Source organism: Balaenoptera ricei, chromosome 14, assembly GCF_028023285.1.
Source record: "Balaenoptera ricei isolate mBalRic1 chromosome 14, mBalRic1.hap2, whole genome shotgun sequence".
NCBI lineage: Eukaryota > Metazoa > Chordata > Mammalia > Artiodactyla > Balaenopteridae > Balaenoptera > Balaenoptera ricei.
This window is the reverse complement of record NC_082652.1, coordinates 26,298,563-26,314,359: the sequence shown is the minus strand read 5'-3', so window position 1 is coordinate 26,314,359 and position 15,797 is coordinate 26,298,563. Positions and strand designations below refer to the sequence as shown.

The 15,797-nt window shown below is 54.2% G+C and overlaps 2 protein-coding genes across 3 annotated transcripts; both read left to right on the top strand.

Annotated features, from left to right (window-relative positions):
- Positions 1 to 305: 305 nt before the first annotated feature.
- LOC132348085 (glutathione S-transferase theta-1-like) lies at positions 306 to 8,420 on the top strand. Its single transcript, XM_059895246.1, is given in 6 exon segments — positions 306 to 417; positions 2,237 to 2,324; positions 3,833 to 3,896; positions 3,898 to 3,984; positions 7,581 to 7,757; positions 7,963 to 8,420. Coding segments are annotated over 6 exon segments (723 nt in total). The 3' UTR covers positions 8,158 to 8,420.
- A 1,362-nt stretch (positions 8,421 to 9,782) lies between these two features.
- Positions 9,783 to 15,277, top strand: LOC132347324 (glutathione S-transferase theta-3-like). 2 transcript variants are annotated; one of them, XM_059893763.1, is made up of 5 exons: positions 9,783 to 10,010; positions 11,389 to 11,476; positions 12,025 to 12,175; positions 14,338 to 14,514; positions 14,844 to 15,277. In XM_059893763.1, exons 1-5 carry the CDS (start codon positions 9,899 to 9,901, stop codon positions 15,036 to 15,038), a joined length of 723 nt encoding a protein of 240 aa, XP_059749746.1. In that variant the 5' UTR covers positions 9,783 to 9,898; the 3' UTR covers positions 15,039 to 15,277. The 2 variants fall into 2 exon arrangements, with proteins under 2 accessions (XP_059749746.1, XP_059749745.1); XM_059893762.1 differs by lacking the exon at positions 9,783 to 10,010 and having other exon boundaries at positions 10,036 to 11,476.
- Positions 15,278 to 15,797: the final 520 nt, after the last annotated feature.

Sequence of the window (15,797 nt, the reverse complement as noted above, 5' to 3'; positions counted from 1 at the left end):
CTGTAAAACAGGAACTTCTGACACACGCTACAACTAGGATGAGCCTTGAAGACTTTATGCTCAGTGAGATGAGCTTGGGCCTGGGGGCCCTCTGAGCCCCCACCCCCCGCCTCCCCCAGGGGGACCATGCGGAGCCCCTGCCCAGCCTGCAGACCCGCCGGGCATCCGCAATTGCACCCAAGTGCGCGGCCCGAGCGCCAATGGGGAGCTACCAGGGGGGCGGGCCGCACTGCTGCTCCTCAGACCCAGCGCTGGGCTTGCTATGTTCCGTATCCCTTGCTTTGCGAGGCTGGTCCGCCCCCGCCATGGGCCTGGAGCTCTACCTGGACCTGCTGTCCCAACCCTGCCGCGCCGTCTACATCTTCGCCAAGAAGAACGGCATCCCCTTCGAGCTGTGCTCCGTGGACCTGCGCAAAGGTGGGCCAGGCCCGGGTCTGGAGGACCGAGAAGTCAGGGAGGGACGAGGAGGCCGAACACCAATTAGAGGGACCCCCCTCCGAGCCACCCCTGTCCTGGGGCCAGTGCCAAATAGGTGAGCCACCAAGGAGATACGAGATTCGGGGATCCCCAAACTCTGCTTGATCCCATGGAATGGACCACGGGGCTCAGCTGAAGCGGAGTAAAAAGTGGGGGAGGCATGAGGAAAGGAGGAGGGACGCTGCGAACAGAGGCGGTGCACCTGGGCATAGGGATGGGGCCCCAGGGAAAGAGATAGGGGCAGGAGGAGAGGGCTTTAGGGGGCCGCATGGGGGGTGTGGCAGAGTGAGTCCCTCCTTTGTGGCCCCAACTGCTGATGCTCTGGCCTGGGCTGCACTGGGTCCTCCTCTGTCCCTTCCTCCTCCTCCTGCTTTGCCTTCACTTACCTTGTCCTCTGCCTCTCTTATTCCTACTGGAAAGGGGGGCAGCCGATGGGGAGTTCTGGGAGTGGGAGGGGGACTGCAGGGGCTTGGCAAGCCCTGCACTCTTAGCAAGAGGGTTTGTTTCTCTGACAGGTCCCCAAGGTCCCAAGGGCACAGCTGGCATGGCAGCTGGGGTAGGGGAAAGCAGATCTCCCTTTTTGCTGGTGGGGCAAGTAGGGCAACTCTGCCTGGCTGAGCCTTCCACCCAGCGCCCCCAGCTCGGTGGGCCTCGCCTGCCATTCTGCCTTTGTGCCAGCCTGTCCTTCTGCCTGAATTGCCATCTCTTCCCAGCCTCCTCTGGGGACTGCCCACTTGTCCTGCCCAGGGGTTGCCTCTGCAGAGTGTGGGGTAGGGGAGAGGGCATGGGGACAAAGGGATGTCCAAACTGGGCTGTCAAATAGAGGGTGCAGTAGGAGGTGTGTTTCACTAGGAGAGGAGGGGAGGGTCCCTGGTGAAGGAACAGTCTGAAGGGAGGGAAAGGGAGGAGAGAGAGTGGGGCTGAGGCTGGAGGGGTAAGGCGGTAGTGGATAGTTTATGGCTTTGAGCAGCTTCCCCCTGCTCCCGTGGTAATGGGGAACCACTGAAGGCTGTTGAGCACGGCAGCAGTGATGCTTAAGTGCCCTTCAGAAGCTTCTCTCTGGCTGCATCTGAAGGAGCAGAAAACACTCATATGAGCTTGAGCAGAGGTCAGGGTCCTGGGGGACAGTGGGCTGCACCTTTCTGGGGAGCTGTGGCGAGACAAGAATGCAGAGCCTAACGATAGGGCCAGCTCTGTCCCCGGTGCCCAGGGCAGGGTGAGCAAGGGGACACACAGGGGCCTGTGGAAGTTGGTTGCAATAAGTGGACACCAGGAAGAGGCCACTTGTCTGTGTTTGGTGACCCTACCTTAGAGTCCACAGGGAAAGGGGCACCGTAGGAAATCACAGTACTCAGGGCACCAGCCGCCCGGCCCCTGCAGCTGGGGACACCATGCATGGGCGCTTGTGATGCTGGCCATGGTGGAAAGGCAGTGGGTTGGGTGTCTGTGAGGGCCCGGGCAAGGAGAGGCCCCACCCTGGCCGGAGCTTCTTGAGCTCTGTTTTGGGGGTGTGCTGTTGGGGGAAGGTTATGCCCACCAGGACCTGGCAAGGGGTGTCAAGGTCTTCTGCACCAGCTGGCAGAACAGCCTCCCACTCCTCCCACAGCAGACTTTCCCACACCGGAGAGCAGCCCGGGGCTGGAGAAGAGCCATGAAATTGGGGCCTGGGCCTTGCGAGGGGGGTGGCGTGGGGGGTGGGCGCAGCCAGGCAGGGCTTGGCGTTTTCCTCCCACCACCCACCACGATGGGCTCTCTGCAGGCCAGCACCTCAGTGATGTCTTTGCCCAGGTGAACCCCCGGCAGAAGGTGCCTGCCTTGAAGGGCGGGGACTTCATTTTGACCGAGAGGTAACTGGGGACCCAGGGCTGCTACCAGACCTCGCTAGAACCATCTTGTCCTAGCTCTCTATTTCATAGACAGGAAACTGAAGTCCTCCGAGGTGAAGGGCCCTTTGCCCAACATCCTACAGAGAGTCAGGGCTTGACCCCCGGCTCCTGCCTGTCCACGGTTTCAGTTCACAGGGATGGTTGGAAAAGAACGCATCTGTTTTACATCTGTACCAATCCTGTGGTTGTTGGTGATGGGTCCCCGGGAAGGGGTGCGGGGCAGGGCGGATTCATCCCCTCCAAGGGCTGCCCGTTGGCCAAACTTGTGTTTTGATGCCCCAGTGGTTCCATCTCTGGGCTGCCCCTTCCCTGGGTGGGCCATGCCCGTGGGAGGACCACCAGACATGTGCATGTTTTGCATCACAACAGTCCCAAGAAGTAGAAATCTCTTTAGGGAGGGTGAAATTTTTTTCCAGTTCCGCCCCCTTCATCACCTAAGTCATGCCTCCCACAACAAGGGGAACCTGGAACTTTTGAACTCATCTCTGGAATCCTGAGGTGGATGCACCCCCAAAGAATTCCTCCCACCTTCTGCCAACGCCATCTTCCTTCCTGCTGCCCTTACTGTCCTGAGTCCTGTGCTGCCCACTGTTGACCGCCCAAGGGTACCTGCCAGGGGCAGCGTGCAATCTCTGCATTTCTCTGTCTCTTCTCCCCTACTTTGGGAGGTGCATGGCTCCCAGGGACCTGCGGCCCTCCTCGGAGCTTCCTTGAACAATTAGTTGGGAGCAAAAAGAGCAAAAAGACAAGTGAGCTGTTCAGCTGGGTGTGGGTGCAGGGAACCTAGGCCAGTGGCAGATACAGAGGTTTTCTGCCCCTTTGGCTGGGGTGCCCAGCCCCTGGGGTATCCCGAGTTCCCGAAGGCCTTCCTATGGCCCCAAATTCCCACATTCAGTGCCCTTCCGGGTCCACCACCGCCCCAACACCAAGGCAGCCCTCCTAACCCAGGGCAGGAGGGGAGCTGCGGGAGCGTTGTCTGCCCTGCTGGTCCGTGATCCCGCAGCACCCGCCCTCCCCCCACCCCCGGTGTTTCCAGCAGGTGCTTTAGGGGCAACAGGAAAGCCTTTTTGAACCACCAGGCCATCTGGGAGGGGCTGGATGTCGGATGACGAGAGTAGATGCAGACTGGAAAGAACTGAGCTTAAGGCTCAGCTTTGATGCCAACTCCTCCAGGAAGCTCTCTCTGGTTTTCCCATCAGAAGCTGTCTCAGAACACTTGGCAGGACTTGCTGTGGGATTTCACCTGGTGATAGGATGAGCTTGGGTATTACCCATAGACAGACTTTCAGTTCTGCCACCAAAGGCTGTGTGCCCTGGGCAACTCCCATCCCTGTTCTGAGCCCGGCTTCCTTGTCTGGAAACCGAGCAAATACCTTGGCACATGGTCAGGAAGGTTAAGGAAGGGACTCTGTATAAAGCCCCTAGCTCCATACTTTCCCCCACCCATCATGTCCTCCCCTCCCCCACAGTGTGGCCATCCTGCTCTACCTGGCCCGCAAGTATAAGGTCCCTGACCACTGGTACCCCCAGGACCACACAAGCCTGTGCCCATGTGGATGAGTACCTGGCCTGGCAGCACACAACCCTGCGGAGAAACTGCCTCCGGCTCCTGTGGCATAAGGTGAGGTGCCCCTCCCCAGGCGGGGGCAGTGAGGACATCACCCCAAAAGGGCTCGGGCAACATTGCATTCTTCCTTTCAGTTTGAATAGCTTCTATTGATCTGACTTTGACTTCCTAATCCTTTCTTCTGTTTGCTGGTAAGCCCATCTAATACATTCTTTATTCGAGATATGTAATTTTCAGTTCTAGAAATTCCATTTGGTTCTTTTTTAGAGTTTCCATGTCTCTGCTGAGATTCACCATCCGCTCACCCACTTGGTCCATCTTTTCTTCTAAATTCTTTAACATATTTATAATAGTTACTTAAAAGTCTTTGTCAGCTAATTTCAACCCCTGGGTTCTCTGCGAGTCTGTCTCTATTGGTTGTTTTTTTATCCTTCTTGATTATGGGCCACATTTTCCTCTTTCTCTGTATGTCTTATAATTTATTATTATGTGCTGCACATTATGTACAAAAGGAGAGTAGAGACTGAATACATAATAAATACCCGAGAAAGGGCTTGCACTTTCCTCTATCAGGCAGTCTTGGTGGGAGGTTCCTCCCTTCCAGCTAGTCAGGAGTGGGGCTGGGATGTGGCATTAGTTAGTTTCAGTTCATCTCTGGTTTCAGGTATCTGGAGGGTGGAATCAGGTTGCTCCCTTTCCTCCAGCAGGGATTTGGAATCTAAGCATCAACTACCACCGTGAGATGGCTCTGCTTTTCAGCCCTGCCCTAAGTTCCCCACGTGGCTGCTTCATCAGAAAACTCCTATGCTGATGGCAGCCTTGCACCCCTGCTTGCCTGGACCCCAGGGATGAACGTGGCTTACCTAGGGAGGACTCGTGCCCTCTGGAATTTAGTTCATTTAGTCCAGTGCTGCAGCAAAGTACAAAGTGAGACACATATGCAGTCTTAAATCTTCTAGTAGCCACAATTAAAAAGTAAAAAGAAACAGCTGAAATGAATATATTTTACTTAACCCAGTGTACTCAAAATAGTATCATTTTGGCTAATAAACACATGAAAATATGTTCAGTATCACTAATTAGGAAAGTGCAAATTAAAACTATAATGAGATACCACTTCACCCCCACTGGAATGGCTATTACATATATATATATATATATGAACAAAATAACAAGTGTTGGTGAGAATAAGAAGAAAGTAGAACTCTTGTGCGCTGTTGATGGGAATGGTAAGTGGTGCAGCTGCTGTGGAAAACAGTATGATGGTTCCTCAAAAAAATTAAAAATACAATTACCACATGACCCAGCAATTCCACTTCTGGGTATATACCCAAGATAATCGAAAGCAGGGTCTCAAAGAGATGTTCGTAGCAGCAATATTCACAATAGCCATTATTCACAATAGCTGTGGAAGCAACCCCAGTGTCCATCAACAATGACACTTAAGTGCCCCTCAGTGGTTCTGCCTATGTTTTCCTCTAGGAGTTTTACTGTTTCCGGTCTTACGTTTAGGTCTTTAATCCATTTTGAGTTTATCTTTGTGTATGGTGCTAGAGAATGTTCTAATTTCATTCTTTTACATGTAGCTGTCCAGTTTTCCCTGCACCACTTATTGAAGAGACTGTTTTTTCTCTGTTGTATATTCTTCCCTCCTTTGTTGTAATTGACCATAAGTGCGTGGGTTTATTTCTGGGCTCTCTATCCTGTTCCATTGATCTGTGTCTGTTTTCTGGTGTGTATTTTACATGCACAGCACATTTCACCTAAGACCAGCCATATTTTAAGAGCTCAGTAACCTCTCGTTGCCAGTGGTTTCCATATTGGACAGAACAGGTATAGGCTTTTTTCTTTTTTTTCTTTTTTTGTTCTTTTCTTTTTTTTTAAGTTCTATATTCTTTGAAGACTTTAAAGAAAAATAAGGTTATTTTCTTTTCAGTGTTATGGTGGGAGCAGTGGTTTTTGGGACTGTCATATCCTCATCAGAAGTGCACTCCTCATTTTTGAAAGTGTATGGCTAATTCTGGGTCATGAGTTTTATTGTGTCTTCTATCATTTTTTTATATAAAAAAGGAAACATTAGAGAACAAAAGTCAAAAGACCTCTTTGTTGCCCTCATTCCTTCCTGAGGTGCCCCCTGCTCCCCAGGATCTGGTTCAAGTCCTTTCAGTTCACGATTTTCTACATTATTACATTTATGTGTAGCCATAAAAATAAAGTTTTGCTTTGAGTGCTTACAATTTTATATAAATGCTCTCATATCATTCTGGAACTTGCATTTTTCCATAGTGCTATGGGTGGGTCTAATTTATTTTTTTCTAACTACTCTATAGCATTTCCTGATGAGAATAAATCAGAATTTATTTATTACCCTCTTATGGTCTTTTATATTTAAAGAGGAATAAAAACACTTTTTAAAACCCTAAGAACTTTGGAACCACCCCATGGGAACAGAAGGGAAATGTAGACAGTCTGCTGCTGGGGTGAGGCAGAGAATACACGAGAGGTGGGCTTATGTGGGGTTTGGCAAACTAAGAGCCGTTGTTCCCCCCACCCTCCCGCTCCCCCCACCAAGGAGCAGCTTCTCCCCAGCAGCAGCCTTAGATGCTGTGCTGGTGGCCAGGTAGGGATGCTGGCCCTGTGTGGCCAGCACCTTTATGTTAAAAAGAAGCTGGAAATTTCAGAATTTTTATATGAAATGTCTCCACTTTTAAATGTCAGCAAGTGATCCATAGTTTTAAAAAGTCTGCAGCCGAAGGAATGTCATTAGCCCAGCACTGGCCTCCAGGCCACCAGTGGGTGATCACTGACCCTGTCTACCTTGTTTGGGGGAAGAAACAGAAGCCACCAGGGCTTGTGCACAATCCTAGTCCTGTTTACCTTTCCAGAGTCCCAGCCTCCCCAAGCAACTTTACCCAACAAAACACCAGACTGAGCATGAAGCTCCCTCCCCTGCTCCCCATCCACTGTGTCTCCCTGACAGCTCTGGCAAGCCTGAGGCTGTTCATGACTTCACCCCAAATGCCCTCCTCCCAGAATCCTGAACGCTACCCTTTCCTGGCTCTTCTCCCTAGTCCCTGGCAGCTCCCTGGGTCAGAAGACGTCAGTTCCACGCTTGGCTTAGTCTTTTCTTAGCTGTGTGGTCTCAGGCAACTGTCTGTCTCTCTCTGGGCCTCACTTTTCCATTTACAAGATGAGCCCTGTATTATTATTCCCATATCACAGATGTGGAAATCAAGGCTCAGAGGGTTTGAGTGTTTTGCTCTAGTTCAAATAGTTTATAAGCAACAAAGTTGAGACCTTAAAAGCCCATCCTCCTAATTATACTGTATGAGGTACTGATTTTATAATCTGGGGGAAAGAGGTTAAAAAATAATCGTTCCTAAGCCAGGCGCTCCCCCCAAAGTATGAAACTCATTGTTCAGGTCCCCTCTGAGTCATTCTCAAAGGGGTTTGAAGCCTTCTGTCAGATGCCCCAGGCTCAGATTGTGGGAGCAGGAATAGTTCTGGGAAAAGGAGTCCTTTAGGAATTTCCCTGTAGGAAAAAAAAATGCATGGAACCAGGAGGCAGCTCTAAGGGCAGGGAGGCTTGCCTTCCTGCCCCTGAGGCTGGGCTGGGCCCTAACCCCCGACTTTGCCTGCCCACCCACCAGGTGATGCTCCCTGTTTACCTGGGTGAGCCGGTCTCTCCCGAGATGCTGACAGCCATGCTGGCAGAGTTGGACATGACCCTGCAGGTGTTTGAGGACAAGTTCCTCCAGAACAAGGCCTTTCTCGCTGGGCCCCACATCTCTCTGGCTAACCTGATAGCCATCACGGAGCTCATGCATGTGAGTACTGTGGGCGGTTGTTGGGGGGACTAGGCAGGGGAGGTCCTAGGTGGCTGCTGAAGTCCTGCTCACACTGCCCCACCGGGCCATGGGACTGTGCTTATGTGTAGAAACCTTCTGGAGTTCTGTGGCCTCCAAACCAAGTAGATGCTGCCATACTTGGCCTCACCCATCCATCCCCATCCTGTCCCCTGTCTCCCTACAGCCTGTGGGTGCCGGCTGCCAAGTCTTTGAAGGCCGACCCAAGCTGGCTGTGTGGCACCAGTGCGTGGAGGCGGCAGTGGGGGAGGTCCTCTTCCAGGAGGCCCATGAGGTCATCCTGAAGGCCAAGGACTCCCAGCCTTCAGACCCCACCATTAAGCGGAAGTTGATGCCTAGGGTTCTGTCCATGATCCAGTGAGCCGGGAAGCCTCTGCTCTGCCCTTGGCAGTTCACAAAGCACCTTCCTTTCCATGTCCCATGGGAGGCAGACCCAGAGAACAGGCGTGACTTGCCTGAGTCCCACTGCCCCTCTGCTCCCTGGGCCAGGTCCCCACTCATCTTCCACAGCTGCCTAAAAGCCACGATGAGAATGGCATACCCAGACCTTGTCTCCTTTAATCACTGCATCTTCTTTTCAGTTTGGGAAATAAACCTGGGCTCAGCCTGAGCCTCTGCTTGTAACTCTGAGGTGTGGTTTATTTGAACTTCTTTCTGTCCTGACCTTGGTCTTGGCCTCTATTCAAAAGACAACCCCCTTTCCTAGGCCCCATGGATCAGTTTCTCCCTGATGGTTGTCAAGAGTGAAATTAACAAATGCCCCCTTGCCTTCTAGTTCTTAGAGAAAGACAGCAGGGGTATCGGGCATCCACTGGTGTTGGCTGTAGGCATGCCAGCTATCGCTTTGCTGGGCCAGTCACCCAGGACGTGGCCCTTTGGCACCAAGTATTGTAAATCACAAGTCCTGCATCTGTCCTGAGGAATTGGTCGGGAGGGGAAATCCAAACAGCAGCTCTCCTGGTCAGGACTCAGTCATGCGGGGCCTTAAATGCCACACTTAGGAGCTGCAAACCATGAACAGGAACGGAATGCTCAGCTTGCGTTTTAGGATAATATTCTGGCTGCTGTTGGGGGTTGGACTGGACGGTGGCCAGGGAGGAAGCAGGGAGATTTGGATATTGCAGTAATCCGGCCAAGGGTGACATGTGGAGGAGGGCAGTCCACTGGAGGGGGTGGAGAACATGGCCCCGCCCTGGGGGGATAGGTCTTCTTTAAACTGGGAGCCTGGGGCCCAGGAAGGCCAAGCTATTCTCAAGTTTTCCAGTAACCGATCCTCTTGCCAAGGGGCTTTCTCTGAGTCTTGGGTTTGGGGACAGGGTTTTTTACCCAGGAGGCTTGCTTAGAGAATGAGGGCATCATAGCCACAGACTTCAGGAGCTCCAGGCTTGTAGTTGGAGGGGTTTGGCCCTGAAAAGCAAGTGGGGAGGCCCCAGGCCCCCCTGCAAACCTCTAGATGGGCCCCACAGGGCTTCTGCTTTGCTGGAGGGAGTAGCCGGGAGTGTAAGGAAGGTTGGGGAGGGGCGGCTTCCTGAGGTGTGGACCTAGTCTTTGCTGGGTGCAGAGGTCCACACGCCCTCCCCAGCCTCCACCCTGTGCAGTGGGCCCAGGGGAGGCCGTGGCACCTCCTTTCTCCTCCTCTATTTGTGTTCCCGGGGACACTTAAGTCCTTCCTCTTTCAGATCCCTCCGCGAGTGGGGGAAGGTGGCTTGGGCCAACACTTTCGACTCTAAATTCATTGAGTGTCTGCGTTGGAAGCGCCCTCAACGTCGTCCTCACAATATCATCCCCCCGCCCCATTTGACTCAGGTAGACATTGAGGTCCGGGTTAGGGGAGTGACCTGGCGGCGAGAAACTGTCAGAGTCCATCTCCCTGTACCCTGCCCACCAGGAAAGGGACCCCAGCCCAGACCTCTGGAGAGGGAAGGCGGGAGAGCGAGGCCGCTGCTGATTGGTCCAAAGTTCTCCGGCACCATCCAATGGGCGGGGAGGGCGTGGCCGGGCTCGAGTAATCAGGCTGCGCCCGGCCGCCGGCTGGGTGGCCGGTGGTCCCTGCCCGCCGTTTCTGCCCCAGTCCTGCACTAATCCTAACCCCCGCCCCCGCCATGGGCCTGCAGCTCTACCTGGACTTGCTGTCCCAGCCTTGCCGCGCCGTCTACATCTTCGCCAAGAAGAACGGCATCCCCTTCGAGCTGCGCACCGTGGACCTGCTCAAAGGTGGGCCCGGCAGGCAGGCCCGGGGTCTGGGGCCCCTCTGTGCACACGGACTCCCGGGGCCCCACGGTCAGGCGGCCTGCGCAGACAGACGGCAAGAGACAGACTCCAGTCGGAAACCGTGGCTTCGCCTATAAGTTGTGTATTTTCAGAGTCTTGACCTTTGCCTAGTGAATACTAACCGTTCTTCAAAACACAGGTTAGGAAGGAGCAGAGCAGGTAGAGAGCAGTGGGGGTGTGGGGGTGTGGGGCCGCGGGAAGTGGAGTGACAGCTCCAACACCTCCACACCTGGGCTTGGAGATAACAGTGAACTGCCTCCTCATTCCCAGTGGAAGCAGCCCCCGTCTCTTGAGTTTCTGGGTCTGCTGGCAGGAGGAGGTTGGACACCTGCATCTGGTCTCCTCTTTACTCCTACCTGTGCCTGCCTAGGTCCCCTCCATTTATACAGAATCCGGGGAGGGGGCAGGTCTGTAACTGGACAGTAGGATAAGCTCTGGATTCAGAGCCCCTCCTGCAGGCCCAGAGGGAGACCCCTGCTTGGCTGAGCCTGCCCACCTTCTGCCTCTGGTGCCCCAGCGTGAGCCACCAGCTGCTTTGATGCCAGGTTGCTCTGACTTTTCAATGCTCCTTGGGGTGGGGGCTGGGCACAGAGGCAATTTCTAGAGGGAGGATGGGTAGGGGTGATTCCGTCCATGCAGTAGAAGGGCAAAGAGGCCCACAGGCGGTCCTACGGCCAGGCTGGATCCCGGCTCCACTGAAGCCCTCCGACTCCGCATACATTACTTGGTGTACCCTCTGCACTGGCCCAGGCCAGGGAGGTATGCAGATGTGTTTCAGACCTGGGAATCCCTGTGGGGGAGGAGCCTTGAAGGTTTGGCACAAGAAAGAAAGAGGAGCTGACCTGCAGGAGGTTGAGTGGCTGAGTCGGGCAGGTATTGCTGGTGAGAGCGAGGTTTGCTGAGGGCCGGGAGCAGGTGTGGCTGGAGCTCTGGGGTGTAGACAGGTCACCCAGTTGGCATAGAGAGGGGGACTGCAGCGGACAAGCCTAGAGCCCAGGGAGGAGGCTAGAGTGTCTGATGCGTGGATGGAGTTGGCCGGGGCTGGGGTGGATTACAGCTGCAGTGAATCACTCTCCTCCCAAGTCCAAACTGAGATGCTACTTGACCCAGGTTCCAAGGTGGGGGTGGACACAGGAAGGGGGGACCTCCGGCAGGCTCAGCGTGTGTGATCCGCTGACCAGCAGAGTGGCCTCGTCTTCTCTGATGCCCCACCTGGATGGAGGCCTCAGAAAGTTGGTGCCTGGACATTGGGGTAGGGGGTGGGCAGAGACCTCAGAGGGCTCAGAGTTCTCCCCACCTGCCTCCCTGGTCTCTCCCACAGGTCAGCACTACAGCGATGACTTTGCCCAGGTGAACCCCCTGAGGAAGGTGCCAGCCTTGAAGGATGGGGACTTCACCTTGGCTGAGAGGTAACGGGTCCCTTGGCTGCACCAGTCAGCCATCTGTGTGTCCACCGTTGATGGCTTGGATCATGGCTTGTGTGCCCTGAGCCCCTTGCCAGCCCTAGGGTGGAGAGTGGGTTGAAGTCAGCAGAGCTGCCCAGGGCTGGGAGGGGCGCCTGGTCTTCCTCCTGGTGCTGTCCCTGCCCTGGAGATGTTGGGGAATGGTATTGGAGTCACTCTCATCCTTCGGGACACATGTTGGGCACTGCTTCCTCATGGGAGATTTCTCTGAGCGTACGCCCACTTTCTGAAATCTCATGACATTTTGTTTTTCACTTGGTGCCCTTAGTTCTGATGATAGGATGGCCCAACATAGAGCTGTGTGATCCTGGCTGTCACTTAACCTCTCTGAGCCTCACACTCCTACTCTGTACCAGAAACAGTGAAATGCTCCACCCCCAGGAGCTGGGGAAAGATGTGTGAGGAGCAGGGACCGGCCTCACCCAGGGCCTGGCCCCTGTGGAATGGTTAAAGAGTGACTGGGGCATGTCCCCTGCACCCACCGTGTCCCCCAGTGTGGCCATCCTGCTGTATCTGACCCGCAAGTATGAGGCCCCCGACCACTGGTACCCCCAGGACCTGCAGGCCCGAGCCCGTGTGGATGAGTACCTGGCGTGGCAGCACACGGCCCTGCGAACAAGCTGCACCCGGACCATGTGGCAGAAGGTGAGCTTTGGAGCAGGGAGCCCTTCCTCGGTGACCGGGGGATGGTGCTTTCTGTCGAAAGCATTCCATTCAGACCTGAGACCTGAGAACGCTAAATTCTAGAATGCCAGAGATGCTCCAGGGCAACCAACTTGTTTCCCAGAGGGGAAACCAAGGCACAGAGCCTGGGAATGACTCCCCCAATATGTCTTGATTCCTGAGCTGCTGGAAATTAATCTTGTGCCCTTTTGCACACTCCAGGCTGCCTGGGAATATCGTCTTTTGGGAGAGAAAAGAATCAAACCTTCACTTTGCTACACATGTACTTTCCAGATGGAGAGGTGTTAAGCGAAAAACCTCAAAGTAGGAAGAAATAAGATATTTCACTAAATGTTGATCTGATTTCTGGGTATGCAAGGATTTATAAGCCTAGTAACAGTGGGAGACTTAAAGAAAAGGCTAATCGATTTTACACAAAATCTGTGTAAGAAAAAAAAAGAATGAAAACAAGCAAAAAAACTGGGAAAGATCTTGGCAAAGAAATGTTAGAAAGAACATTAAAAAAAATTTTATTTTTTATTTTTATTTTTGGCTGTGTTGGGTCTTCGTTGCTGCGCGCGGGCTTTCTCTAGTTGTGGTGAGCGGGGGCTACTCTTCGTTGCGGTGCGCAGGCTTCTCATTGCAGTGGCTTCTCTTGTTGCAGAGCACCGGTTCTAGGCGCACGGGATTCAGTAGTTGTGGCATGCAGGCTTCAGTAGTTGCAGAGTGCGGGCTCAGTAGTTGTGGCACACGGGCTTAGCTGCTCCGCGGCATGTGGGATCTTCCCAGACCAGGGCTCGAACCCGTGTCCCCTGCACTGGTGGGCGGATTCTTAACCACTACGCCACCGGAGAAGTCCAGAATCCACATGCCGCAACTACTGAAGCCCGCGCGCCTAGAGCCCGTGCTCTGCAACAAGCGAAGCCACCAAAATGAGAAGCCCGCGCACCACAAGGAAGAGTAGCCCCCACTCGCCGCAACTAGAGAAAGCCTGGGCGCAGCAACGAAGACCCAACGCATCAATAAATAAATTAAATAAATAAATAAATAAATATGCTTTAAAAAAAAATAAGATGCTCTTAGAAGCCCATCAAAACACAGGAGAAAAATGCGCAGAAGAAACCAGCAGAGACGTAACTGAAGGACAGAGAGAAAGGGTCAATAAATGGATGAAAACATGTAACTTCAGTAAAAATCAAGCAAATGCACATTAAAAGAGCATGCAGATACCATTTTTACTTATCAAACGTGCAGAGGTTTTTGAAATGTGAATTCTGAGTTATTATTGGTAAAGCACTTACATAGTGTCTGGCACAGAGCAGGCTCCCTGTGTGTGTGAGGGAGTGTGAGCTGGCCCCTGCTGCCTGTATGGAACCACTGTTCTGGGGGCCCATTTGTTGTTGCTGTTGTTGTTTTTGGCCGTGCAGCTTGTGGGATCTTAGTTCCCTGACCAGAGATGAAACCCAGGCCCTCGGCAGTGAGCGCTGAAGTCTAACCACCGGACGGCCAGGGAATTCCCTCTGGGGGTCCATTTGGCACAAAGAAGGTTTCCATAGCTTTACAAGCTGTGGGGTGGGGGGGAAGCCCGGTGCATTTGAGGGCAGAATGGAGAGAAGTCCAGGAGAGTGAGTATAGATGTTTGCTACTCAGAGTGTGGGCCATGGGCCAGGAGCATGAGCGTCACCTGGGAGCTTGGAAATGCAGAGTCTCAGGCCCCACCCAGGTGTACTGATTAGGACCGTACACTTGAACCACATCCCAGAGGGATCCGCACGCACATTCCCATTTGAGAAGCCTGGGGTGGAGTGGGAGGTGGGGTGGGAGAGGATGGCTGCTGCCCTGTGTTGAGGCCTTTGCGGTGAGGGCACCAGGGAGCCATGGAAGGCTTTATGCAGGGAGAAGATATGGGCAGACTTGGATTGCCGAAGTATCCCCCGGCTGCCCGATGTGATGACCCAGGAAGAGGTGGAGGCTATCTGTGCCTGAGTAAGGGATAAGGCCTGGGCTGGTAGTGGCCATGGGCGGGAAATGGTAGATTGGAGTGAGGAGAAATGCGAAGGATGGCTGATAGGTGGAATGAGAGCAGGAACCATGCTGGGCCTTGGGCAGACCCTGAGCCCTCCCTCTGCCTGCCCGCCTACCAGATGTTGTTCCCTGTGTTACTGGGCCAACGGGTGCCCCCTGAGACACTGGCATCTACTCTGGCCGAGCTGGACAGGTGCCTGCAGCTGCTTGAGGACAAGTTCCTGAAGGACCAGGACTTCCTTTCTGGGCCTCACATCTCAGTGGCAGACTTGGTGGCCATCACAGAGCTGATGCATGTGAGTGTCGTGGGGTGGGGGGCCAGCTGGGCATTGAGGTACCCTGGGAGAGAGCCAATGTACCAGCTCACATTGCCCTTTCTGGCTGGGGGGCCCTGGGCGGGTCACTTCCCCCTCTGAGCCTCAGCGTCCTCATCTGTAAAAAGGGGCTTAAAAACCCCACCCTGCAGGGATATTGAGCAGCTTCTCGGTATTTCCTGGAGGAGAAGCCCCAGCCTATCACCCGTGTGGCAGAGGAGGGAAAATCCACCCAAGGGATCCCTAAGTTGGGACATGCTGCCTTGTGCTTCCCTGGGTCCCACCCCTCCACCCGGCTCCCTCTCCCATAGCCTGTCAGCGCCGGCTGTGACATCTTCAAAAGCCGGCCTAAGCTGGCTGCGTGGCGCCAGCGCGTGGAAGCTGCGGTGGGGGAGGACCTCTTCCAGGAGGCCCACGCGGTCATCATGAAGGCTAAGGACCTGCCTCCAGCCGACACTGCCATGAAGGAGAGGCTGAAGCCCTTGGCGCAGCTTTTGTTGCAGTGAGTACCGGGTGGGCCTGCAGAGCCACCGTCGACGGAGCTCTGTCCTCAGAATAAAGAAATGGCACTGCCTCCCCTTGGCTGTGAGCGAGACACCTGCGCAGAGTCCGGTCCACAGTGTCTTCCACACGCCAGTCCTGTGTTCCTTCTTCTGTCTGCCTGCCAACTTCACCCTTACCCCTTGCACGCTGACTTCCATGTGACGTCTGGAAATAGCTTTAGTAAACACAGATGTGACCCTGACCCTGGCCCTCTCCTGTTTGAAACTTACCCTGGTGCCTCACTGCCCTGAGGCTAAAGGACAAAGGATGAGTCACTGAACTTTACATTTGAGGCCTTGCCCCCGTCCCTCCAGGGCACCCCCTCTGGTTTCCCCCAGTAGCCCAACATTTTCCTGGCTCCACCCCCCCGCCCCAGCACCAACTCCCAGCTTCCTCCTTGGCCTCCTGGCCTTGGCTCAGCCTATTTCTGCTGCTTACCGGGCTCCCCCTCACCTTTCCTGCCTGGTGCTCTTCCTGGTCTTTTGGCATTTGTTACCACGTCCTTCTCCAGGGAGAATTCCTCCAACTTCTCACCCTAGGCCAAGTCAGGTGACCCCTCTGGGCTCCTCAGCCCCAATGCTTCCCTCCCTCAGTCCTGGCAGGGAGCTGGTTCCATGCCCCCTGGGCTGGCACATGTCACAGTTGACTTGGTAAAGAGAGTCACAATCAGGAATCACCTCAGTCTCCTAGGTCTCTCTCCTCCCTCTGGGGTGACGCTGTCT

What these genes read in the sequence shown, in the direction of transcription:
- LOC132347324 (XM_059893762.1), top strand. Translation starts at nt 11,085, where the DNA reads ATGCGTGGATGGAGTTGGCCGGGGCTGGGGTGGATTACAGCTGCAGTG. An exon ending in GACTTCACCTTGGCTGAGAG is followed by an intron (nt 11,477 to 12,024) that starts GTAACGGGTCCC and finishes CGTGTCCCCCAG; the next exon opens with TGTGGCCATCCTGCTGTATC. An exon ending in CCCGGACCATGTGGCAGAAG is followed by an intron (nt 12,176 to 14,337) that starts GTGAGCTTTGGA and finishes CCCGCCTACCAG; the next exon opens with ATGTTGTTCCCTGTGTTACT.